The sequence below is a fragment of the Carettochelys insculpta genome, chromosome 2 (assembly GCF_033958435.1).
Source record: "Carettochelys insculpta isolate YL-2023 chromosome 2, ASM3395843v1, whole genome shotgun sequence".
Classification (NCBI taxonomy): domain Eukaryota; kingdom Metazoa; phylum Chordata; order Testudines; family Carettochelyidae; genus Carettochelys; species Carettochelys insculpta.
Genome location: NC_134138.1, coordinates 163,728,370 through 163,753,481, shown reverse-complemented (window position 1 = coordinate 163,753,481; position 25,112 = coordinate 163,728,370). Strand labels below are relative to the sequence as shown.

Genomic DNA, 25,112 nt, shown 5'->3' with positions numbered 1-25,112 from the left:
TTAGTATTACTTAGACCCGTGGTTATAATGAATGTTTCTCACCTTGTCTGTGAAACTGTGGACATGCCATCATTATTCTTTTTACAGAAAAATATTTTATAAACATTATTTACGAGGTCTCAGAAATGCCGTTCACCCATAGAATTAATTTAATTCTGCCAGCTCTATTTACTCTCTGTAACTTTCGTACCTCAATCAACTGCTTGCTAATGCAGGTGGAATTTTCAGGTCTCTGAGCCATTCTTGCACAGTAAATCCTCATTTCAATGCTCTCTGTTACAGATTCTGATAAAAGACTCCCGTGTTTTGGCTTCTTATTAGACTATGTGAATAGCCCCTTTGTAACAAGGACTTTGTAAAAATGCAAAATGTCTGGCTTTGTAATGCATTATTGAGCTACCTACCATCTGGAAGCTCTGACGTTAGGGTACAGTCAAACCTTCCAGCATTTCATTTCCTGCTGGGGTAGCTGAGAGAGACAGAAGGTGGCTCCACAGGCATGAAAAGTGAGTGGCTGGCCAAGGTCAGCTTACTCCAGTATATCGGGCACAGACTTTTGGGGCTAAAAAAATCATTCGGGCTCATTCAGCTCCTTGTTCAGGCTTGGGCTGATGCTTGAATTCTAGGACCCCGAAAGGCTGGAGGATCCCAAAGCTCTGGCTCCAGCCCAAGCCTGAGTATGCATTGAGTTATTTTTAGCCTGGCAGCCCAAGGCAGCCATAACAGTGTTGCTGGTCTTTTATCCCGTCGGTTAATGTACCAACAGAACTAAAAATGCAGTCTCTGGAGAACAGTCGGAAGCTGCCTGATGCAGGATGGCATTAAAAAGCTGCATAGTTTTGATCTGCTTAGGGCAGATCCTATAGTGCTTACATAAACAAAGCTCCCACTGATTTCAGTGACTGAGTAAAGACTACCAGTTTCAGTTATTAGAATACCATGGCTATAGCTACACTAGCATCCCTCTTTCGAAAAAGACATGCAAAGGAGGGAAATAAAAATGCAAATGAGACACATATTTACATATCTGGCACTTCATTTGCATATTCTCCAGTCAAAAGAGCTTCTTTCAAAACAATAAAAGCAGTGTAGACGGGGCTCTTTCAAAAATAGACTGTTTTTGAAAGAACCCTTACTCCTAAAAAAAAACTATAGGAATAAGGGTTCCTTCAAAAATGGGGTTTATTTTTGAAAGAGCCATGTCTACACAGCTTTTCTTCTTTCAAAAGGAGAATATGCAAATGAGTTGCCTGATATGTTAATCTGCGCCTTGTTTGCATTTTGATTTCCCTCATTTGCATGCCTCTTTCAAACGAGGAATGCTAGCATAGATGTAGCTTGTGTGTATGCCTAATCAGAGACTGAATGAGCTCCCATCTGACATTTAGGCTGTGGCCACACTTGGCCAAAACTTTGAAATGGCCAGGCTAATGGCCAAATCGAAGAATACTAATAAGGTACTGAATTGAATATTCAGCACCTCATTAGCATTTGCATGCTTTCGGACACGGCACTTTGAAAGCACCACTTTCAAACATGCGCAGCTCGGTGTGGCTACATGGGGGTCCTTTCTGAAAGGACCCCCACACATTTCAAAATCCTCTTATTCCTCTCAGCTCATAGGATTAAGGGGATTTCAAAGTTGGTGGGGTCCTTCCCCATCTGGACAAGCTTTCTGGGAGTGAAAAGCAGCAATTTCAAAGAGCTGTGGCTGGCGGCATGCTAATGAGACACTGAATATGCATTTCAGCGCCTCATTAGTAATCTTTGATTTGGCCATTTGCATGGCCATTTCGAAGTTTTGTGCCAGTGTAGACACGGCCCTAGAGATGAGCTGTGGAAGAGAACTTCAGAAGCTGACAGTATCTGCATGGCCACGCCCACTCTTCCTAGGTATTCAGCCTGATGGGACTGCATGCTCAAATGGTCACATCTGGCTGGTGTTGAATCCCTGGTCTCCTTCTTATTCAGGGCAGGAGTAATAAAGGGCTGTTATCCTTGTTGTATGAACTGAGGGCAGCAGAACTGTACCTGGCATACCCTGATGGAGGGACTCATCCTTAAGGAAAAAGCACATGCTAAGCAGGGTACATAGTCCCAAAGCCCCATAAGCTGAGAGAGGGTTGGGACTAGTATGGGTGAGGGCAGGGTATAATTTAACATAATATAATATTTTTTGGCCTAGTACAAACTTGCAACATTGTCTTACTCCCAAACATATATCATAGTTTGCAGGCTGGACCGTGATAAAATGCACTTTTACTCCTGCTCATGTATGGGCACTGTTTAAGGTTTGACCTTTCTTTTCTTCTCTGTATTATAAAGGAGCTAATTTAAATGTATTTGAGGTGTTTGTTACATGCTGCAGAGCTGAAGTCAGTTATACCAAGATCTAAGTTTGAGTTCTGCTTTGGGACCGTGTCTTGGATGCAAGAAACTGCCTTGTGTACACCAGTAGTGAAGTTCCCCTGCTAGCAGCTTAGAGTTGTATTACTGGTGGTCACTGAAGGTGATTGGCCTGTAGAGCAGAAGGCTGAGAGGGCTGGAGCGAAGCCTGGCAGAGAGGAGCTGTGAGCAGTCCACAGGGCAGCTGGCGGGGAGGCGCAGCAGAGTGGCAAGCACGGTGGCTGGTGGAGAGGTGCAGTGAGCAAGTATCCAAGCGGCAGAGTAAGGTGCCTCTTTATCCCCTCCCACCCAGCATGTGAGGTGAACTCTGCAGATATACCTTTGAACTCTGGGTTTGCACTAACCATGCAAAGCAACTGTGAGTGGGGTACAGAGAAGGGAGGCGCACATTAAAGGGATTTCTGGGTTGCTGGACTTAAGAAAGTGAGGAGAAAAAACTCTGCTCAACCTACTCGGAGGTGGATCTTTTGCTCTTGGTTTATATTTATGAACTCTGTTTGCAGTGTTGTCCCAAATTAATTCTGTGTTATTTTCCTCCTTTTATTATTTTTTTTAGCTACAGTTTGACTCTGTGCTTGTGAGAGGGTAACTATTGCTCCATAGAAGCTCTCACAAGTGATGTGTAATTGTCCAGGTCACTGGATAGGGACTTCACCCAGTTTTGTGCTGTACTGTTGAAAAGGATTTCCTATATACTGAGCCCGCCCTTATTGCTGCCAGCTCTGAGGCCACGTCCACACTAGGAGGTAAAATTTGATTTTACATATGTAAATCCAGCTGCAAGAATTGCATAGGAGTCGACGTATCTAAAATCGATTTTTGACACTGTCCCCACTGCAGGAAGTTAATGGGAGAAACTCTACCATTGACTTCCTTTACTCCTTGCCACTTCCAGGAGTACTGGGGTCAATGGTGGTGCATTGGCAGTCGATTTAGTGTGGCCCGAGTAGGTGGGCTAAATTGAATCCCGCATGATTGACTGCCAGAGCATCGATCTTTCCATAAGTGTAGATGTACCCTAACTGGCGGATGGTTTGCACATATACACCGCTTTATTTTAGTTTACTTTAAGTTATACTAACTTTTCCTACACTGGGTTATTATTAATAGGCAGAGTCCTACTCTACACACTTCTAGATTCATAGATATGCTTCCTCTCACAGCAAGGACAAAAAATATTTCAGTACAGGGAGGAGAGATGTTACTCCTTGTGACAATTAGCAAAGGATTCGCTAATGTTTTTACTGAATCTCATGTCTGTATTACTTAAGAGTTTGAGAGGTTTTTTCCTCTATAATGATCCTGCAGCAGGCCCAAAATACAATCGTAGACAACAGAGTTCTTAAAACTCACAAATGTTACAGGTGGCTGCATAAAGGTTCTGGCCACACTTGGGCAAAGCTTCAAAATGGCCACGCTAATGGCCAAATCGAAGAATACTAATGAGGTGCTGAAATGAATATTCAGTGCCTCATTTGCATGCTGCTGGCTGCAGCACTTCGAAAGTTCTGTTTTCAAACACACACAGCTCGGCTACATGGGGGTCCTTTTCAAAAGGACCCCGCACATTTCAAAATCCTCAGGGGATTTCGATGTTTGCAGGGTCCTTTCGAAAAGGACCCCCCCATGTAGCTGAGCCACATGCATTCGAAAGAGGCACTTTCGAAGTGCTGTGGCTGTCTGCATGCTAATGAGGTGCTGAATATTCATTTCAGTGCCTCATTAGTATTCTTTGATTTGGCCATTAGCATGGCCATTTCGAAGTTTTGTCCCAGTGTGGCCACAGCCAAAGTGAAGTGGGCAGTTAAGGGTTAGCAGGCCAGTGGGTTGCTCACAGCGTTATGCATTAAAGTTCCAAGGCTTGCCGTCTGTAGGTATTGTGTGGGTTTCCTTCCAAGGCAAAGACCAAAAGGTCAAAGGGAGTGTTGACTTTGTGAGAAGTGTTTGCCCACAGGTGATAGTGTATTTTTGTCTCCTATCATTTTTTGGTGTGAGTTCATTTGAGAGCATAGTGATTGTCTGGTTTCACCCAAACTGTTATTGGATGAAGTAGATGATGTGCTATGACAGGCATGTGTAGGACCCATGGATCTTCAAAGGTGTGTTGGGTGGGTATTGCTCAGCATAGGAGTAGAGGTATGCCTGCATGATTTGCAGCTGTTCTGGTAGTGTCTGATGCCACTTTGAGTTCCTGCATCTTGTCTGCTTGTTTCTGATTAACACTTTGTCTATTTCCTTTGGGGTCTCCAGAAAGTGTTCATCCAGCTGTTGAGAAACTTGCAGAAAAAACATCAGTAAGTGCCAGTTTCAGAGCTATGCAGCCATCATCAGTGCCTACACCCCGCTTCATATTGTATTCTCTAGTTATCCCTGACACTGCTCTATGGCTTAAATTGTCCCAGGGAGACTCTCTGGCCTCAGGGAGTGGAAACAGGAAGGTACCACGCTCCACAGACAGCATGTTCATGCCTCCTGGGTCCTAGAATCTCCAGTAGTGGCTGATTCAGGGTGGTTCCCTCAACTTTCCTGTCCTCCTCAGAACAGCCACTGATGTGGTATTTTTTCTGCAGGCACCCAAACACTGTTGGAGCTAAAATAAATTCCATTAGTCTCCAACAGGGGGTGAAGAAGTCTATGTTTGCTCTCTGGATTTCCATGCTTTCTGACATTGTCTTTGATATTTTAAGGGTGTATGGGTTTCTGGGGCTGTGCTAGTAAACAGCCAGTAGCTAAAGGAACGGATACAAATTTTTAGTTTTCTCTGGTTGGGCTTGGGGCTAGGAGGGACCTGCTGGTTGGCTCACATACCCACTAAGGCCTAATACATATACACACACCTGGTGCATGCCCAGCAGGGTGGGGTCTCAGGTGACACAGAGGGCAGGATTTCCAGGTGCATCTCAATGCTGACTGGTCAACAGGAGGGTAGGTGTTAGAACAAAAATTCCCACCTGTGCCCCACAGTTCTTGCTCAGGGGCAGAACCTATGCCCCAACACTTAGTGCTGATGGTCCAGGAGGCAGCCCAAGGAGGGGTCTGATCCATGGTTTTCCAGGTCAGGTGTAAAAATTTTGATACAGATATGAAAGTTTGACAGCTTGTGTACTCTGTAACTATGTGAATTCACGGCTGAAGTTGCTTGGTGGCACAGCATGTAGTTGAGCAAACCTCAAAGTTCTGAAAACCGGGAAATGTGGAATGAAGGTCATCCAATAAGCCCCATTAATACACTTTCAGTTATTCCGCCCCCTGCCAGTCACTAAAACGTAGTCCTTCACCTCTTTCCCCTTCCCACTCTCACCCACAGCATTACATCTGTCTTCTGTCCCTCTACACACATTAAAGCTGATCCTAGCCAGTGGGGATTGTTTACATGCACTCCAGGTTTAGTGAGGGTATTAGGTGGGTGTTCCTTTGCCTAATGGGGGCGCGGTGGGGCCTGCTTGGTCAAGGCGTGTTTGTGCTATGAAGAGGTGTTGATTGCTTTGAGGTAGGTGACACAGGCGTCATGCTCTGACGAGAGCTATGATTTGCACCCTCCAATGTTTGTGAAGAAGAGTTGCATTTGTACCTTCAGGATCTGGGATGCATCATGTCAGTGCAGTTAGTTATGTTGTATAATTAGCCAAACCAAGGAGTTTTCTTACAAATGCTATTGTCTGTAGTGAGCTGGAAGAGGAGGAGAGCAGTCTGAGTGTTTATTATTGGCCTGAACACCAAGTAAAGGGAGTGTGTTCAGGGACGGGTGTAATTATACTGGGTGGGGGTAGAAGTAACCTGTGCTGGGTAGACATGCGTTTATGAGATCTGTGGAATACTTTGAGGCGTTTGACTGATGAGGTCTGTTTAACGCTTTTTGACATGTCCAAGGAAAAGGCAAAGGTGGATTTGTACCTTCAGGATGGCAAATGCCTCACTTCTATGCCAAACTGCATAAGTTATGCCTGTAGCAAGGCATAGCGACACAGTAACACACACCTTCCCATGTGTCCATGAGCCATGGACAATGATTTGTGGTTGACAACAGTGCAAATGTAAACTCGGCCTCCCTATGTTGGCCCTCACAGGCCTCCAGCAACTGTCTCACCATGCCCAACAGTAACCACTCTGGTCATACTTGCGAACTCCACTTCCCAGCATTTACAGAGACTGGAAGCCACACACCCACTTTCCCCCCATTAAAAACCCATATGAGTGTTTTTGAAATGCCTTTTCCTCATTGCCCAAGCTGGTGAGCACACATAGCAGTTCTCCCTTGTTGCACACAGCTGCCCAACTGCCTACGTTGCGTACAGGCTCTAAATGCCCGCCAGTCTAGATAAGACAGGAGACATTTGATCTCCTGGTCCTGTGGAGAGAAGAGGTTGTATAAACACAGCTACGGACCAGCCACAGAAATACAAACATTGATGAAGAGATCGCTTGGGGGGTGCAGAAGATTGGGGTACAGGAAGGGTTAGCACTAATGCCATGTGAAAGTGCTGCTTCCTCGGCTCCCTTGGCACACCCGCCGTATGTCTCACAACACATGACGAAAATGCCTCAAAAATCATTGCACTGGAGGGTGGTGTGTGGCGAACCTGCCTGTGCTCCATTGCACTTTGGGTTGACACCACCACATACAAGGTGTGCGTGTACAATAGAGACTCAAGCAGTCAGGTATGCACCCAGAGAAGCAATATACTAACTGTGGCAGCTCTATGCTGATGTGACTTGCTTCAGCCACAGTCTGTAGTATAGACATGATCTAAGTGTATGTGTGTACTCCAAGATCTGGAATCTCCTGTATCGCATGCACTCAGACTGGCCCTTGGCACTTTGTGTATATTGAGGCATTGTTAGGCCTCCTCCAACTCCATAGTCCATTTTGATCCATTTTACAGCCATAGGGCTTCAAAGTTGGTCAATTTCATGTTTTCAATGGTTTACATCTGAAATTTCACAGTGTTACAACCACTAGTTCTGTTTATTGTTCAGGTGCATGTGCAGCTGCTCTGCATTACCTTAGCAGTCCTCCAACTGCTGTCTGAGTGTATGTCCAAACAGCAGTTATTTCGAAATAACATCAGTTATTTAAAAAATAATTTTGCTAGCATCTATGCAACCCAAGCGCTATTTCAAAACAGTGGTTGTCATTTTTAAAAAATAGGTAAACCTCACCTTACAAGGAATAGTGCCTATTTTGAAATAGGAGCTATGTAGACAAGGAATAGAGCCTATTTTGAAATAAGCCATAGTGGCCACATCTACACTAGCCAAAAACTTCGAAATGGCCATGCAAATGGCCATTTCAAAGTTTACTAATGAAGCGCTGAAATACATATTCAGCGTCTCATTAGCATGCAGGCGGCTGCCACACTTCGAAATTGATGTGGCTCACCGCCACACGGCTCGTCCAGACGGGGCTCCTTTTCGAAAGCACCCTGCCTACTTCGAAGTCCCCTTATTCCTATCTGCTCGTAGGAATGAGGGGACTTCAAAGTAGCCGGGGTCCTTTCGAAAAGGAGCCCCGTCTGGATGAGCTGTGTGGTGGCAAGCCGCGTCAATTTCAAAGTGTGGCAGCCGCCCGCATGCTAATGAGGCGCTGAATATGTATTTCAGTGCTTCATTAGTAAACTTCAAAATGGCCATTTGCATGGCCATTTCGAAGTTTTTGGCTAGTGTAGACACGGCCAGTGTGCCCAATGGCTCTATCTTGCAATAGGCTCTGTTGTGTGTAGACACTCTATTTTGAAATAACTGAGTGATATTTCAAAATGCATTTTGTGTGTAGCAGCATTATTTTGAAATAAGCTCTTCCAGAATATCTATTTTAGAATATCTTATTTCAAAATAACTCTGCTGTGTAGACATAGTCTTAGAGAGTTTTGAAGGCGGCTGTTATTGACATGTCTGTTTACTAGCATGTGCTCCATTGCTCTGGTGTCAAGTTGACTAGACACCCTTTACCCCATTAAAAAATTAGCGTGAGGATACAGTTTGCCTGTTTGCTCCTGGTTCTTAGTTGCTGCAGAAACCCAACAACCTGCTTCAAGCGGTCCCTTGGAGCCAAGTTGAAACACTGGATCTTGTAGTTGCAGAGAGCTGTTCTGACCAGCCACCATAATAAAGAACTTTTTTTGTGGACATTGCAAAGGAGATGTACATGATGCTGAGCAGTACAGCATAAATAGCATAGTTAATGGCCATTGATGGACATACCCTGTATGAACTTATCTCATTCTCTGTTGAACTCACTTATATTTTTGGCTTTCACAATATCCCCTGGCAATGAGTACACAAGTTGTGAGTTGTAAGAAGACTTACTTCCTTATGTAAACCTGCTGCCCATTAATTTCATTGAGCGACCCAGATCATGAGAGAGATGATTAAATATGGTAGAGAAAGTATGATTCAGGAAATACACCGACTATGTAACATAGCATGGGAAGAAAGGTAGGCACCTAAGGAATGGACAAGATCCATGCTAGTGACAATACACAAGAAAGGAAGTCCATTGGAGTGGAAGACTACAAATCATTGTCCTAATGAGTCATTTAGGCAAGGTGCTGATGATGATGGAGAGACTGAGATCACAGATAGAACATCTAGTGGACGAGCGAGCAGGATTCAGGAAAGATACAAGTACCATACAGCAGAGGAAGCTTCGTGAAAGAACAAGAACATCTTCACTTGCTTCATTGATTTTCAGAAGGCATTTGACAGTATACATCAGAAAGTGACTTAGGCAGTGCTGGAGTCATATGAAGCAGATGGGAGACTGATACCCTTGTTGAAGGATATCAGTGACAAGCAGAGGCAGGGGTGAGAATGGGCGGAGAGTTGGGAAGTTGGTTTAAAACAAATAGAGGTGTGAGACAAAGAGATCTGATATCACAGAGTATCTTCATCACATATCTAGAGAAAGCGACGGATGAGAACAAGGAAGAGGTAGAAGGGATATCTGTGCACAGCATGAGAATTAACAACTTGAGGTTCCCGGATGACATAGTTATCACTGAGGAAGAAGAGGAGAAGCTAGCGACCCCCCCCCCACACACCCTGTCCAGGTACGATCTTGCCACCTGAGTCGCTTCAAGGCACCCCTGTGATGTACGGGAGGGTGCGCTGCAGGTTAGAGGGAAATGGGCCTTTCTCCTCCCCAGGCTACCTGCGTCTCCACCCCCACCCCTGCCCTCACTTGGGATCCGGGGTCTTTAGGCTGCGGTGTGAACGCGGGGCTCCTCCGACCCCTGAACCGGGTGGTTCACGCCCCCCCCCCCGCGTTTCCGGCTCAGCTCCTCTCCTGGGGGCGTTGGCCTCAGTCCCCCCGAACGCGCCCCCTGCACAGACCGAGGGGAGCCCGAGGCGCCCCCCGCACGCAGCTGGGGGGCGCGCACCCCCGGGAGCCCGCTGCCCCTCCTCTCGCTGGGCGCCGCCGGCAGCAGGAGGCGCAGGGGGGCGCCGCACGCCCGACTCTGCCGCCATGTCTCCGCCGCTGCTGCTGCTGCTCGCCGCCGCCGCCTGCGCCGCCAGCCCGGCCGAGGAGAGCGGCGGGGCGCGGGGAGGGGGCGGCGGGGACGGGGAGCGCGGGGCCCGGGACGAGCCGCAGCCGCACGACTCCTCCTATGGCACCTTCGCCGGCGAGTTCTACGACCTGCGCTACCTCTCCGAGGAGGGTGAGGGGCGGGGGGGCTGCACCCCGGCAAGGGGGTGGGGGGCGGGGAGGTGCCTGGGGGGCGGAGCATGCAGCGTGGGGGATGGAGCCGCGCCCCCGGGGCAGGGGGGAATCAGGATGCACTGGGGGGCACTAATGGAGCTGGGGGGGGGTAGCAGAGCTGAATGCCCAGCGGGCGGGGTAGAGGGAGCGTGCGGCGAGGGGGTGGGGCCGTATGCACGGGGGGGCAGGGGAGGGAAGAGGCGCTGGGGGACGAGGGCGGTGAACGCGCGGGGGAGGGGAGCGTAGCAGGCTCCGGGCGGAGGGGGAGCAGGCGTTAGATGCGCGACGGTGCACGGGGGAGCCTGGCTTCACTGGGCCGGGGGAGGGGCGATGGGTCCGGCTGCACGAGCCGGGGGCACGGCGCAGAGGGAGGGAGGGACCTGGGTGCGGCGCGCGTGGGGCCGGGGCTGGGTCTCCGCCGCGCCCTTTCAGCACGTTGGCCAGGGGCTCGGCGCCGGCCCGGCCCGTGTGCGTGGGAGGCGGGGCCTGGCGCGGCGGCGGCGCTCGCTCGGGGCCGGAGGGAGGGAGACCACGTGCCGCTCCGGGGGTGGAAGCGGCGTTTGGGCGTCAGGCCTGTTTGCGGGTCCCACATGCTCTTCGGCCGGGCCCGGGGTTCAGGTCACAATACCCCCTCGGGTGTCCCCCAGCGCTGGGGCTCGGGCCGCGCGCCGGAGAAGCCCAGTGCCGGGGCTGCTCTTTGGTGGGGCTACAGCCTTGTCTCTCCTAGCGCAGGCGTGACCCGCACGCCTACAGGGGTGGCCACCGGGCCATGTAATTGCACTTAGGCAGAGAAGGGGTGAGTGACCGCCACCGGCTTTTAGCTCAAGCAGTAGCAGTTCATGCACTACGCTCCAGAGGTCCCAGGTTGTGTTCCCGGGTTGGTGCTGTGCCCAGGTGTTGCCCGCCTTTCAGGCTGAAAATGCCAAGTCTGTTACCAGCACTCGCACGTTGGAAAAGGCTCGCGCAGGCGACTGAGGGGTAGGAGACCTGGGGCACTGGATATCACGCGGAAACTGGAAGACCTAGTTATGTTCCACATTTCTCTTAGCAGAATATCCTCATTCCTGTAGCCCGTTTATACCGATGGTTCTGTAACGGAGTCTAACGTCTAACTTGTGTCCTCGGCGATCTGTGCCAGGGGTGTGACGCCTTTTTTCTATTGGGGGGCACTGACACACAGGAAGAAAAATCGGAGGCCTCACGGGGGGGAATGCAGAAGTCGTGGATGGGGCCAGAACTGAGGGGTTCAGGGTGTGGACAGGGGCTCCTGGTGGTTGGGGTTGCAGGAGGAGGTGTGGCCTTTATGTAGAGCTGGGAATGAGGGATTTTGGTGTGGTGGGGGCTCTGAGCTGTGGCCAAGAGGTTTGATGTGTGGGACCAGGCTCAGGGCTGGGGAGGGAGGTGGGTGTCCAGGCTCTGAGAGGGAGACATGGTGCAGGAGAGAGTACTGAGCTGGGACAGGAGGTTCAGGGTGCCGCAGGCTCCAGCCTGGCAGTATTTACCTCAAGTGGTCCTCTTTGCACGCTCAGCAGGGCTAAGGTATGCTCTGCAGTGGTCACCATAGCCGCGTCTACACTAGCCGGCTACTTCGAAGTAGCCGCGCCAACTTCGAAATAGCGCCCGCCACGTCTACACGTGGCAAGTGCTATTTCGAAGTTGAAATCGACGTAAGGCGGTGAGACGTCGAAGTCGCTATCCCCAACAGGAGATGGGAATAGCGCCCTACTTTGACGTTGAACGTCGAAGTAGGGCACGTGTAGACGATCTGCATCCCGCAACATCGAAATAGCGGGGTCCGCCATGGCGGCCATCAGCTGAGGGGTTGAGAGACGCTCTCTCCAGCCCCTGCAGGGCTCTATGGTCACCGTGTGCAGCAGCCCTTAGCCCTGGGCTTCTGGCTGCTACTGCTGCAGCTGGGGATCCATGCTGCATGCACAAGGTCTGCAACCAGTTGTCGGCTCTGTGGATCTTGTGCTGTTTAGTGCAAGTATGTCTGGGAGGGGCCTTTTAAGGGAGCGGCTTGCTGTTGCCCCGGAAGTGCTAGTCCGCCCTGTGACCCTGTCTGCAGCTGTTCCTGGCACCCTTATTTTGATGTGGGCCGCTTTGGCGTGTAGACGCTCCTCTGCAGCGCCTACTTCAATGTAGTGCTGCCCAACGTCGACGTTGAACGTCGACGGCACCAGCCCTGGAGGATGTGTAGACGCTATTCATTGAAATAGCTTATTTCGATTTCGCTACATCGAAATAAGCTATTTTGATGTAGCATCCCCGTGTAGACGTAGCTCATGTGACCAGGCAGTTCTGCCAGGTGTGTGCTGCATATGCCCACAGGCACTGCCCTAGTAGCTCTCATTGGCCATTGCGAGCGGTGGAGTTAATGCTGGGGATGAGAGAAACAAAAAAAATCTCCCCTGATTGCCTTCTGACTAGGGGCGGCGGGAAAATGATTTCTGTTTCTGGGAGCTGCATGGAGCCAACTGAACTTCTACAGGCTTGGCAGCACTAGCTTCTCCCCACAGCAGTGTGAGCTGGCACTTGTGGCTCCACCCCCCTGGTGGGGTGGAGTTTAGCCCATGGTGTGAAGGCTTGCCATAGGCTAGATAAAATTAACCACAGGGCTGGTTTTGGCCCATGGGCTGTAGGTGCCCTGCCGCCACCTGTGCTCTATTAAGACAAGCATTTGGTCTTTGCATATGAGTTTCACAGGTTATCTTATTATAAAGATGACCAGCGACAGATGAAGTATATAGAAGACTAACATCACTGGCAAAAATCATGCCAAGAATCACATTGATGGTGAGGAATGATGTTTTTGCCCCTGTGAAATCCAGTTGTCAGAGTTTTCCTGGCTGTTTGATATGTTGATCATGTGTCATTGCCTCTCATTGGATAGAAAGCTAGTTCTTCCTCACCATGAGAAGTTGTCCATGTGCTGTGCTGGCAAGACAGACTGATTTAGACCAAAAATGGGCTGCTTTTGTGGCTGCAAAACTATTTCTGGAGGAGATAAAGATGTCATCTTCTTTGACACAGTCCTGGATCATGTCCTTCACAGATTTTCTAGATGCAGCCTGCAAGCTGGTCTTCTTACTTGGTTTGTAAAATTAAGTAAGGAGTATTACAACCATTATCAGTTGATACAGCTAGACTCCTTAAAGGAGTGCTGATTGCCTGTATCCATCAGGCAAACAGTTGTTATGGTTTTGTTTACCATAGTAGTCTTACCAGTTATTGCCCTGTTCCTAGTGTTACTTTCTGTGGAAAGATTATTGATAGAAACTGTGGCAAGACGTTTTGGAAACTGCACACGCTTCTCATTTCTCTCTTCCCTTCCTTTCAGTGTGGCTTTATGCCACAGGTTGATATGAAGGCTGTACTAGTCACACTGATCTCCTCTTAGAAATGAAAAATGCCTTGTACTCTTGATGATTATTAGATCAGTCAGAAGTGTTCCCTTCATTTGGCAACAAGACCTTTACAGAGCTGTTTGCAGACCATAGCTGGCTTACACATTGCTGTCCTTGAGTCATTCTTTCTTTCCTTTCTGAAAAAATTCCAATAGGTGATATGTGGCAATTTCCTGTTTGCCCTGCGGGCTTCATCCTGCAGAATTCCACAGGTTCCATATATTAGCTGAGGTCAGCCAGTGAGGTGGTGCTTGTAATGAGCCCTAAGATTTAAACCGATGGACGTTGGGGAAGGATATTCTGTTTGAAGGACCATTAGTTTGGGAATTCACTTCCTTTGCTCATTGGATAGAATCTGAGGGCACTGTATGTCTACACTACCCCAGTCAGGATCAGTCTTCTGGAGTTCAATTTCGCACATCTGGTAGAGATGTGTGAAGTTGAACTTTCTGGGATCAACAGTCAACCTCTGATAACTTCTCATTATTGGGAAAAAACTCTCCCGTTGACTTCCCTCAGTGTAGATGGCCAGGTAAGGAGATAGCTGTAGCTAGAACTGTGTATCTGTAATAGATTTACCTGCCTAGTGTAGACAAAGCCTTTTGATCTTTGGGGCACAGTGAAAGGCTCATCTGATTTTCTTGGGTGTACGCCTGAGCAGGGAAGGGAGTAGCTGTGCTTGTGTATAATTTCACGTGGAGTGAAGAAGTCCTTTTTTAATTTTAAAAAATATGCCTTGTGTTAAGTATTACACATTTGTCTACATACTTATTCCCATCAATAAGGGGACTTCGAAGTAGGCGGGGTCCTTTCGAAAAGGAGCCCCGTCTGGATGAGCCGCGCAGCGGAGAGCCGTGTCAATTTCCAAGCGCTGCGGCCGCCCGCATGCTAACGAAGCGCTGAATATGCATTTCAGCGCTTTATTAGTAAACTTCGAAATGGCCATTTCGAAGTTTGGGGCTAGTGTAGACATGGCCTAGGTATCAGGCAGTGAAATCTTTCTTTTGTTTGCCTGCAGTAAAAGTTTTCAGTTACATTGCTGCCTGCAGCACTATAATGTGATGTAATAGTGCACAACTCTAACTATTACAGTCATGGCTGTGTTACTGTTGAGCAGTGCAACTTAAAGCTCCAGAGGAAATGAAAATGCAGCTGCAACACTTTTTAGTGCCCCAGCTAATTCTTTCTTTTTTTCTCTGTCAGCTGAAGAAGAGAATATCAAATTCAAATACCAACATAAAGGCTGAGAACCTGAACCCAGAAACGTCAGGAAATTCAAAATGTAGGATTTCAAAACAGTGTTCACTCAGCCTCATTCCACAAAGAGTACTGGTGCCAGATGAAGCCGTGAATTGATTTGGCAGCCCTAACTTTTTTGTTGTCTGGTTGTGTTCAAATTTTAGCAGTGTTTTTTAAATCTTTAATACCATCTTTTTACCTTTGATTCAATACACAATTCATTTTAGTCGTTAATGCAGAATTAATCAAATAGGCCCCTTACAAAATGTAGTCCTGTACACACCTGGGTTGGTGAACTGAAACTATACTGGTTTAACAGCTGTATACTTTTAACATTCCTGAGTCTCTGCCCATAATTGAAATATGGGCTCAGTGCTCGGTTCTGCCTCAGAGGTCCTATGTGACCTTAGGCAAATCATTTACTCTCTCCTAGTGGAGGTTTTGTAAAAATATCTGAGAGTTAGGTAACTAATGCTCATTGGAAGTTAATAGGAGTTGAGTGTCTTCAGATGTTTTTGAAGAGTCAGTCTCGGGGAGCGCAGTCACAGTGGGGCTACTTGGAGATTGCAGTTTGTCTGATTTAAGCAAAGAATGAGGCATCACAAGCCATCACAAAACAGCTTCTGTAATACCTTATTGGTTACATAGAGGCCAAAACACAGTTTCCTTAAAGCAGGGGTGAGCAAACTTTTTTACGTTCGGCCCCACTTTTTTTGCCTGCAGTTAGTAGCCTCCCTCCCCCATCTCTCTAATGTAATCCAAACTGACGGAAATTTTGGTTATGTTCATATAAAAAAAAATCTATCAGCACATGTAAGGAAATAAGTCTGTAGAATGTAAACACTTCATTAATCAGTATATGAATGTGAATATGCACACATAAGAACAGTAACATATTTCAGTATTTTTAATGAGATGGATGAGCCTGAGACCCAGCTGCTGACCATGCTGCACACCCCTTACAAAATTTCATGTCCCCGCTTTGCACACCCCTGCCTTAAAGCAACCCAACGTTTGGCCTCTGTCACAGAAAACTGAATCAAATATGAAAGCTCTACCCATCCCAAAGGTCTGGACACGTTGTCTCCCAATTAATGAATATTCCAACTCCTACCCAAATACCTGCTTACAGCTAATTCTTATTAAATAAATTAAGCTGTATTAGAAAAGAGAGGGAGTATTGGTTAAAAGATCAGTATATATAAAAATGTAAGTACAGATCTAAGATCAATTTAATAGAGATAGTAAGCTTTATAGCTGCAAAGAGTTTGTAGAATTAATCCACAGTTTCAGTCCAATCTTTCATACTCAGGATGATCCACATGCTCTTGAGATAAGTCTTATGACTCAAATGTCCCCCAATATACAGTAACCTCTTTCATATCTGGCATTCTATCATCTGAACTCTCAAATAACCAGCATTTTAACTATGAGTAAATTTTAGTTACATTTTCCATAAGTAGAGTAAAGTGAAAGTAAATACAGCATATACAGTATAAGTTTACAGTGTACAATGCCACTGTTGTTGGTAAATAAAGCACTCTGTATGCATTTTTGTTTCTTAATATCTAATCTTGTTTTTCTTCAGTGTTATGCATTGCTAGGTATACCTCTCTCATCTCCAGAATATTTAAATATCTGGCAACCTCCTGGTCCCAGGACTGCCAGTTATGAGTGAGTTTACTGTAAAGCTCAAGCAAATCTGAGATAAAATGTTGAGTTTTCAAGAGTCCTGTATGCAGTTCTTGGGCAGCACACAGTTTTGAATAAACAGTAGGCCTTTTGTTTTCCAAAGATTACGAGTAACAAACTAAATGGATTAACATAAGGTAATATATCCATTAATCAGTTCCGCTTAAACTTTTAAAAAATATAGAAAATTACATCGCCACATTTCTTCTTAATATTAAGTGGTTCCTTTTGATTTCTGAATCAGTAGCTATAGTAAAAGACAGGAATCGTTTGTTTACATGGTTAAAATCTAACAAGCTGTGAATAAGCGCAAACATTTATTATTATCCCTTATTCTCTAACAATACATGTTTACGTTTCAAATTTCTAGCTTACCTAATACACAATGGCCCTAATTGCCATTTACATACTTTTCTAACCTATCTCTAAAAGCTGAATATTGGCTATATAGCCTGTGAAATTACTTAACCCTTATTGGCCATGTGTGACAGCTTCAGTGCTCTATCTTTAAAAGGGAGGTAATGGGCTCAGTTCCCCAGTGTTTACAAAGCTCAAGTGCAGTGGAAGATGGGCTAGGAAGGAGCTGATAGCAGACCCCTGGCTTGTGGAAAGACTTGTCAGCGGAGACTCAGGAGCAGTGGCTTCTGGCTCCACTATACACTACCATCCCTCAAAATGCATTTAGCAAACAAGGTAATCCAGCCCAGTAATACTTAGCTACTCTTTGCTTGTTAGATTGTGAGCGTCTCAGGGCTGTGACTCTCTTGCTGAGTTCATGTACATTGCCTAGCAGAATCATCCTGGCTGGGGACTCTTACATACAATTCTAATATAGATAAATTGTAACTGTGTCATTAGTTGGATGTATTACTCCACTGTCATTATTTAATGGTGGTTTATTCTAATTATACAGCAAAACAAAGCAGCAGATATGTAGCACTTTAAAGACTAACAAAATGATTTATTCGGTGATGAGCTTTTGTGGGACAGACCCACTTCTTCAGATCTGTCCCATGAAAGCTCATCACCAAGTAAATCATTTTGTTAGTCTTTAAAGTGCTATATTTCTGCTGCTTTGTTTGTTGAAGTACAGACTAACACGGTTACCTCTCTGTTTCTAATTATACAGGTTACCCTTTCCCTACTGCGCCTCCTGTGGATCCATTTGCAAAAATTAGAGTGGATGATTGTGGAAAAACCAAGGGATGCTTTAGGTTGGTGTGGAATAAAAATGTAGATATTCTTCCATTTGCAAATGCTACATGATTTCACTGGAGACACTAGTAAGTGTCCCATGTACATTTCACTCAGTGTTTGTTGTAGGCAGATATTCACCATGATCAGAGACTATCAGTTACATCATCAGTTACAGAACTAGTTCCAATGAGGTCAATGTACTACACCTTTGAATAAGTGCTTACCAGAATGAGCCAACATTACCCAGGCCTACTGTAAAGAGATAACTGTGGTTAACACTGTGTGTAACTTATAGTATTTTATATATGAAATACATAATGATATAGAAATGATATTTTCTACTTGTATCTGAAAATTTATTTGTGACCACCACCATTAAAAAGAACAAATCGTGCTCTCTTCAAGTTTTTGATGTGGAAACACAGGTAAGTTGTAACAAAAAAGAAAAAAAAAGCTGTTCATGTGCTGAAAGGTGAAAAAAGAGACATGTTCTGTTTTCCTCTTTCATTTAGATATGGCAAACCTGGCTGTAATGCAGAGACGTGTGACTATTTTCTCAGTTATCGTAGAATAGGAGCTGATGTAGAGTTCGAGATGAGTGCTGACACTGATGGCTGGGTGGCAGTAGGATTTTCCTCAGACAAGAAAATGGTAAGAATAATTAAATATAATTGTTCATGCTAACAAGAATACAAGCTTTTGTGTATTAGACTAGGAACAGTTTGTACTGGATTGTACTATTGTATGAAATGCAGTGACTGCTACAGTTGAGGTTATATAAGGGCTTTGATTCTACCTTCCAGTTTTTCAGTCAGTGTTTACATAAACTTTCACCTCAGACTTAATTTGTGCTTAAAGGTTTAATTTATATGTTATAAGTTTGTGCAAGAAATTCTCAATCTCTTTCTAAGGACTGAGAGTGTTTTAAAAAAACAGCATCTTCTACAGTAAAAAAACAAAACATAACCAAGCTGATCAGTTGTTTAGAACTACTCTACCCAACTAGTAAAAAAACAACTGTTAATTATTTCCATTGCCTAGCTGGTCTTGCCATGTCATCCTAATCTGGAATCCTCCTCCTTTAAGTTCAATAGGGCACCTGGAGAACCTGGAGCTTTTCCAGTTAATGTCTCACCTAGTTTTTCCACTTGTTAGCAGTTCCATTAGAATGTGCAAGTTAGTGGCAGTTAAATTAATGTGTCACTCCTTATTCCATATCCTTGATTGCCTGTATTTATTTTATTCCCCAAAAGCAGTTTGTGCAACAATTAGGTTTGCCAGGTGTCCAGCATTGAACCAGGCAATCCAGTATTTGGGCTCTCTGTCCAGTTAAAAAAAATCAAAGAACACCGGACATGTAAATGTCCATTATTTTAATTTTACAGTAATCCCCCACTTTACACAGCTCTGCTTTGCATGAAACTCGCTTTAACGCAAGTTTCTCACAATGTGAAGCTGTGGGACTCTCAGCCTGCCTAGCTTCCTGCAGCTGCAGGCAGCTAGGTGGGCTAAAAGCCCCTTCCCCTTGCCTTCCCATAGCGGCACCACTTGACAGCCATGCTGGTTCACCCCCATTGGACCCCCCCAGTTCCCCTGCCCTTGTGGTTCCAGCTCACCCCCCCCGGCGTACCCCAGCTCTCCTCCCCAAGTGGGGCACTCCAGCCACATGCCTGAGGCTCCCTTCCAACCTGTGCGGACCCGGCTCCAACCCCTGTGTCCCAACACCCCCACATGCCCATGCTCCAGCTCACCCCGCCGGCGTACCCCAGCTCTCCTCCCCAAGCGGGGCGCTCCAGCCGCACACCTGAGGCTCCCTTCCAACCTGTGCGGATCCAGCTCCAACCCCATGTCCCAACACACCTGCATGCCCATGCCCCAACCCCCCCACCTGGTCCCAACCCCCATGGACCCTGCCCCACACCCCCAATCCCTGTGCGGCCCCAGCTCACAACCCCCCACACAGCTGGCTCAGCACACACATGGCTCCAGCCATGTCCTGCTCAAGCACCCCGCTCCGGTGCACCCGCTGTTCACCCCTGCCCCTGGCCATGGCCCCAGCTCACCTCCCCACATTTGGGGCTCCAGCTTCAACCTGTGCCTGGGGCTCTGGCTCCCAGCCCTGAGCGCGCTGTGTAGGGCTCCAAACCGCCACCCACTCAACCACCCCACCCCGGTGCATCCCCCATTCAATCCCCTGCCTGGCTCAATGTTAGGCGATGATCGGGGGTGAGATACCACATGTGCCCTCACTTCATCCAAGTAGTCTTTAACTGCTAGGACAGACAGTCACTTTGCAGTGGGCAGCCAGGGGTCGCTGATGGATGCCCCAAGGATTATCACCCGAGTCTTTAGCTGCTAGGACACACAGTCCCTTCACAGCGGGCAGCCAGGGAGGCTGACAGGTGCCCCAAGAGTCTGCCCCATGGAGGTGGCATGACACAGTGCTCAGCTCTCAGTATGCCTCACCAGTGACCACGCTAATACCGCTGAAAACTGGCTGGGGTTCTTTGTTTGTGTTCGGTTTAGCACAGTAACAGGAGGAGTCAGGCTGAAACTTTAACAGTTACTATTTATTTGATAAGGAAAAGCTTAACTGTTATGGTTACAAGGTTTATAGTTTCACTTCTTTAGTTTCAAGCAGCTAGCATATAACAAAGTACTTTAATTCATAGATCTATTATTAAATGTGTGCAAAAGCAAAACACATAGCAGGTCTTATTCTCAACCCTGCATTACCCGACTTTGGCGTGGCCAGCGTCTGTCACTCAGTCCCTTGGGAAGAAGAGTATGAGGAGGGTGTCCCCTGGGACCTCGGGAGGCAAAGACGTTCCTGACCGGCAGGTATAGGTAATTGGAGCTCAATTAGAGTGGTCTGCCGGACCCTTCTTTATACCCCTTGGGTCACGTACACTCTTCCTTATCTTAAAGATGCCAGTTGTGTTAGACCGTCTCGTGATGCTAGTTCTCACAGTGAGCTTCAAGGCCTTAATTCATACCTGCGAGGTGGAGATAATTTAGACATTCGTTTCTTATGGGCATGGGATTCCTCTCCTGGGACGATGTGTAGGCATATCAATCACCGGTACTGGTCAAGGGCAGCCTGAGGCCTTGGTTGTCTGCTAGCCTATTTGTCTTTTGTTGTCTGGTTTTGGCCCGTTCAGGGTCATGATGAGGCAGTACATCTGTGCTCTGAGGCCTCAAAGACGGTGCTTGAGATTAGCGCGTCTGTGCTCTCAGGCATTCCAAGACTGGGCTGTTTCCTTTGGTCCTTTTTGCTCTGAAGCACCGAAGGGGGGCAAGATGTGGTAGAGCAGCGGGATTCTGTCTGGCTACTCTCAACCCCTCCCCCCACAGCCCCAGCTCACCCCCTTGCCTAGGGCTCTGGCCATCAGTCAGTGCTGGTGTGCACAGGGGCTCTATTCCCCCTGCCAGCTCAACCCACCCCTGCCCCAGTTCACCCCCATTCAATCCCCCCTCTGCCCAGTTCATTCCCCACCGTCCCCAGCTCACCCTCCCCCACAGCACACGCTGAGCTCCCAGTCCCCGTGCGCACTGGGCTGTCAGCCGCCAGCACTTATGGGGCTCCAGCTGCCAGCCAGTGCAGGTGCATGAGACTCAATGCCCCCACAGCTAGCCCCGCTACCCCACCCCAGTTGACTCCATTCAACACCCCCCCTTGTGTCTGGTATTTTTGTGGAGGACATCTGGCAACCCTAGCTGCAAGGATTAGCTGAGCCAAGACAGTTATGAATCTTTTGCAACATGCATTAAAGAACAGTCTTAAGCAAAAAGTCAGTAGGCATTATTTCCTCCTTCAGTGTGAAACGTTGCTAGTACAGTAATGAGGAACCTAAACTAGTGAGTGGGCCAAAACATTGTCATAACCAAGATGGTCTCTTGGGACAGGTTAGGTTTGCTAATGGTGCTTGCATGCCTAGAAATTTCAAGGGGGAAGGGCAGCCTGAACTATAGCAGCTCTTTGATTGGGCACAGGGTGCACACAGCTCTTACATTTGGTATGTGCAACCAGCACGCAATGGTAAATAAAAAGTCTCATGGGCTATGCACAGAATCCCAATGGGCCACATGTGGACCTCAGGCCACAGTTTACCCACCACTGCAGTAGTACTGTGAATGCATTGTATGTTGTTAAGAAGTCCTAACATCTGCACCACTGGTAGCAACCCAGTCGTTACTAGCCAACAGTCTATGCGACTTTAAGATTTATTTCTGAAGCTAGCGCTTCTGGAGGTCTGTACTTTTGGAAGTAAAATTATGCCCTGAATGATTGGAGTGTCTTTGCTGAATCAATAATGTTTTTGAATAATTGTTTGAGGAATATAGTATCGGGGGGTTTCCGCGTTAGTCTGTAGCCGCAAAAACAACAAGAAGTCCTGTGGCACTTTATAGACTAACAGATTTTTTTGGAAGATAAGCTTTCATGGTCATCTGACAAAGTGGGTCTTTGCCCAAAAAAGCTCAGGCTTCAAAAAATCTGTCAGTCTATAAGGTGCCACAGGACTGCTCATTGTTTTTTACGAATATAGTACTTCTGTGAATAACCTGCCGGGTAACTGTCATATCTTATTTTTCATCCATTTGCTTGTTTCTCTAACTGTGTTTCTGTGTCACTGCCTGCGATATGTGTAGGAGCAAATTTGTCATTGGTTAGTCCCATTAGTGTTGTATAGTAAAGTAAAAGCTTTATTATCCAGCGTCCCAAGGGAACTGGGGATGCTGGATAATAAAATGTGCCAGACAGTCAATCTGGGACCGATATCCAGCCCTGCTCTGTCCCTACCCCGCCTCCCTAAGCTAGGCAATGGGTATGTGGCCCCACTCCAATTTGGCATGCTCTGCTGGCCGTGGCCAGGCAGCCAGCCCCAGCATGCTGGTTAACCAAATGTACCAGTTATCTGGGTGCTGGATAACTAAGCTTTTATGTATTCCATTTGTTTAATTGAATTCCTACTTTGCACTTAGGTGATAGATCATCTGGGAAGGTTAAAGGAACACTACTTTTGAGTTAAAGTGGATTCTTTGCAGCTATGTAATTATCCTGTCAGATTTTTTTTAGATTTGTTTGCTGAGGATTAAATATATAGCATTAATGTAGTAGACTTTTGACCCTAAAAGTTTTGTTCTTACCTGGTTTTGGTAGTACAATATCTGTTAAGTTTATGTATTCTAAACCAAAAAAAATGTTTCTTTGTCTTTCTTGTTACATCAATTATAATCATGGAGTTGCCATCCTACTAGAATTTAGTGCATGTCTTGGGGAAAGTAATTCTTGAGAAAAATCAGAAAGTGGCTTGCATACCCATAAATAGAGAGAGACAATAAATATTACCATTGATTTTTGCTGCACAGTCTCTGGGAGAAATTACCTAGGATTTGTGCAATGAGAGGGAGAACTAGAGCTGTTGTTATGGTCAACTGTTACATAATTTTCACTTGTAAAGTGAATACTTTTATGGTGAGTAAAACTTATTGCTTGTTGTTGAAGGTTTTTTTTCCCCCTAACTTTCAAAACTTTTGAAAGATAGAACTTAGACTTGTTTCTTTCTTACCATATAGGGCGGAGATGATGTTATGGCTTGCGTTCATGATGACAATGGAAGGGTCCGAATTCAGCACTTTTATAATGTTGGTCAGTGGGCTAAAGAGATCCAGAGAAATCCAGCCAGAGATGAAGAAGGGATTTTTGAAAACAACCGTGTAACTTGTAGATTTAAACGTCCTGTGTATGTTCCTAGAGATGAAAGTATTGTAGATCTTCACTTGAGCTGGTACTACTTGTTTGCTTGGGGTCCAGCAATTCAGGGTAAGTTGACAGTATGCAGCCCTGACTATATTCTAAAATGTATTGCATTGCTATAAAAGGAATTAAAATAGTTTGCAAATGACGTTCCAATGTCTGTTTACAATAGCAGTGTGTACATATGTCAATTAAGGGGGCATTGTCAAGATGAGTCATATACAAGCTGTTAGCAGAAGGGTTACCATATATGAACTTCCAAAAAAGAGGACACCTCTCAGAGGTAGTGTGTCTGTGTCAGTATCTATGAACTCATATTGTATGAATGTACTATATTTACTGTAGCTCATTAATAAAACATGAGTTGGTAGATATTGATATAAATGCACTCCCCATCAGGGATGTCCTCTCTTTTGAAAGCTCAAATATGGTAACCCTAGCTCAGCTACTCTCTTTGGTGATTTCTACTTCCAAGAGTTAAATTTGATTGTAGATGCTTCAAAATGACTAGCTCGTGATTCTTCTGACACATATTGTTCAGGTTTTTTATGATTTATTCGAAGCTTTACCTTCTGACTCTATGTTAATGGTTGCTTTCATGCTATGTTTTTGTGAAAATTTCCTGTTTGACCAGAAACTTGTGAAACTTTTTAAATTTATGACATTTTTATTGTTATAGTAACTAGCAATAAGAGGAAGTGAAGTAATCTAGTGGGAAAGAGAGGAAATCAGAAGTGATTTAGTTCACGTTGTGCTCACCAATTCTTTTCTTTTGTTCTTTGTCTGTTAAAGGTTCTATAACACGACATGACATAGACTCACCACCTGTATCAGAGCATGTAGTCAGTATTTACAAGTATGAAGACATTTTTATGCCATCTGCTGCCTATCAGACCTTTTCTTCTCCGTTCTGCTTGCTTCTTATTGTTGCACTTACGTTTTATTTATTGATGGGAACCCCGTGATCACAGCTGGGTAGGTATGGAAAATAGCGAGAATTAGAGTTCCTTGGGATGGATGCATTTTCTGTTGGGATTCATATCACATTACCGTCTCGCGGCTTTGTTGCCAATTTCATCTTTTTGGCAAGGAACTAACCTCTCCTTTGACCAATAAAGATGTGCCAAGTAATTCAGAATAATCAAGGGACAAGAAACAAACCACTTCCAAAACAAAAAACAGTCAAGTAGCACTTTAAAGACTAGCAAAATAGTTTATTAGGTGAGCTTTCGTGGGACACACCCATTGGGGTCTGTCCCACAAAAGCTCACCTAATAAACTATTTTGCTAGTCTTTAAAGTGCTACTTGACTGCTTTTTGTTTTGATAGTGTATAGCCTAGCACGGCTTCCTCTTTGTTACTAAACCACTTCCAATGTAACTGCTAGTTTAATGGAAAATGCTTTTTTTTAAATTGTGGGTGTATGTTGAGGGAGTTTAGTGATGGCCATATAGAATCAAATTATTACATAATTTCTTTCCATTTAGGATGTAAAAGTTGGGGAAATACTACCTGTTAAATACTTGTGGTGTAGATAGTACACCTGTAAATGCAGTTTCTGAACTTGAAGTCAGGGTATGCCACAGCACTGCTTTTTAGTAAGGACTGCTCTCCAATAAAGGGCTGTTCCCCTCCCCAGATACTTTGAGTTTGGAAGAAGCAACTCATAGGCTTAAATGTTTCTGGTGCTTTCCAAAACCATAACATGCTTCAA

General features: G+C 46.0%; 1 protein-coding gene across 1 annotated transcript; it reads left to right on the top strand.

The window, feature by feature from the left end:
* Positions 1 to 9,871: 9,871 nt before the first annotated feature.
* FRRS1L (ferric chelate reductase 1 like) lies at positions 9,872 to 24,363 on the top strand. The gene is made up of 5 exons (XM_074985475.1): positions 9,872 to 10,064; positions 17,573 to 17,657; positions 18,153 to 18,291; positions 23,218 to 23,464; positions 24,191 to 24,363. The coding sequence occupies exons 1-5, from the start codon at positions 9,872 to 9,874 to the stop codon at positions 24,361 to 24,363; spliced, it is 837 nt and encodes a 278-aa protein (XP_074841576.1).
* Positions 24,364 to 25,112: the final 749 nt, after the last annotated feature.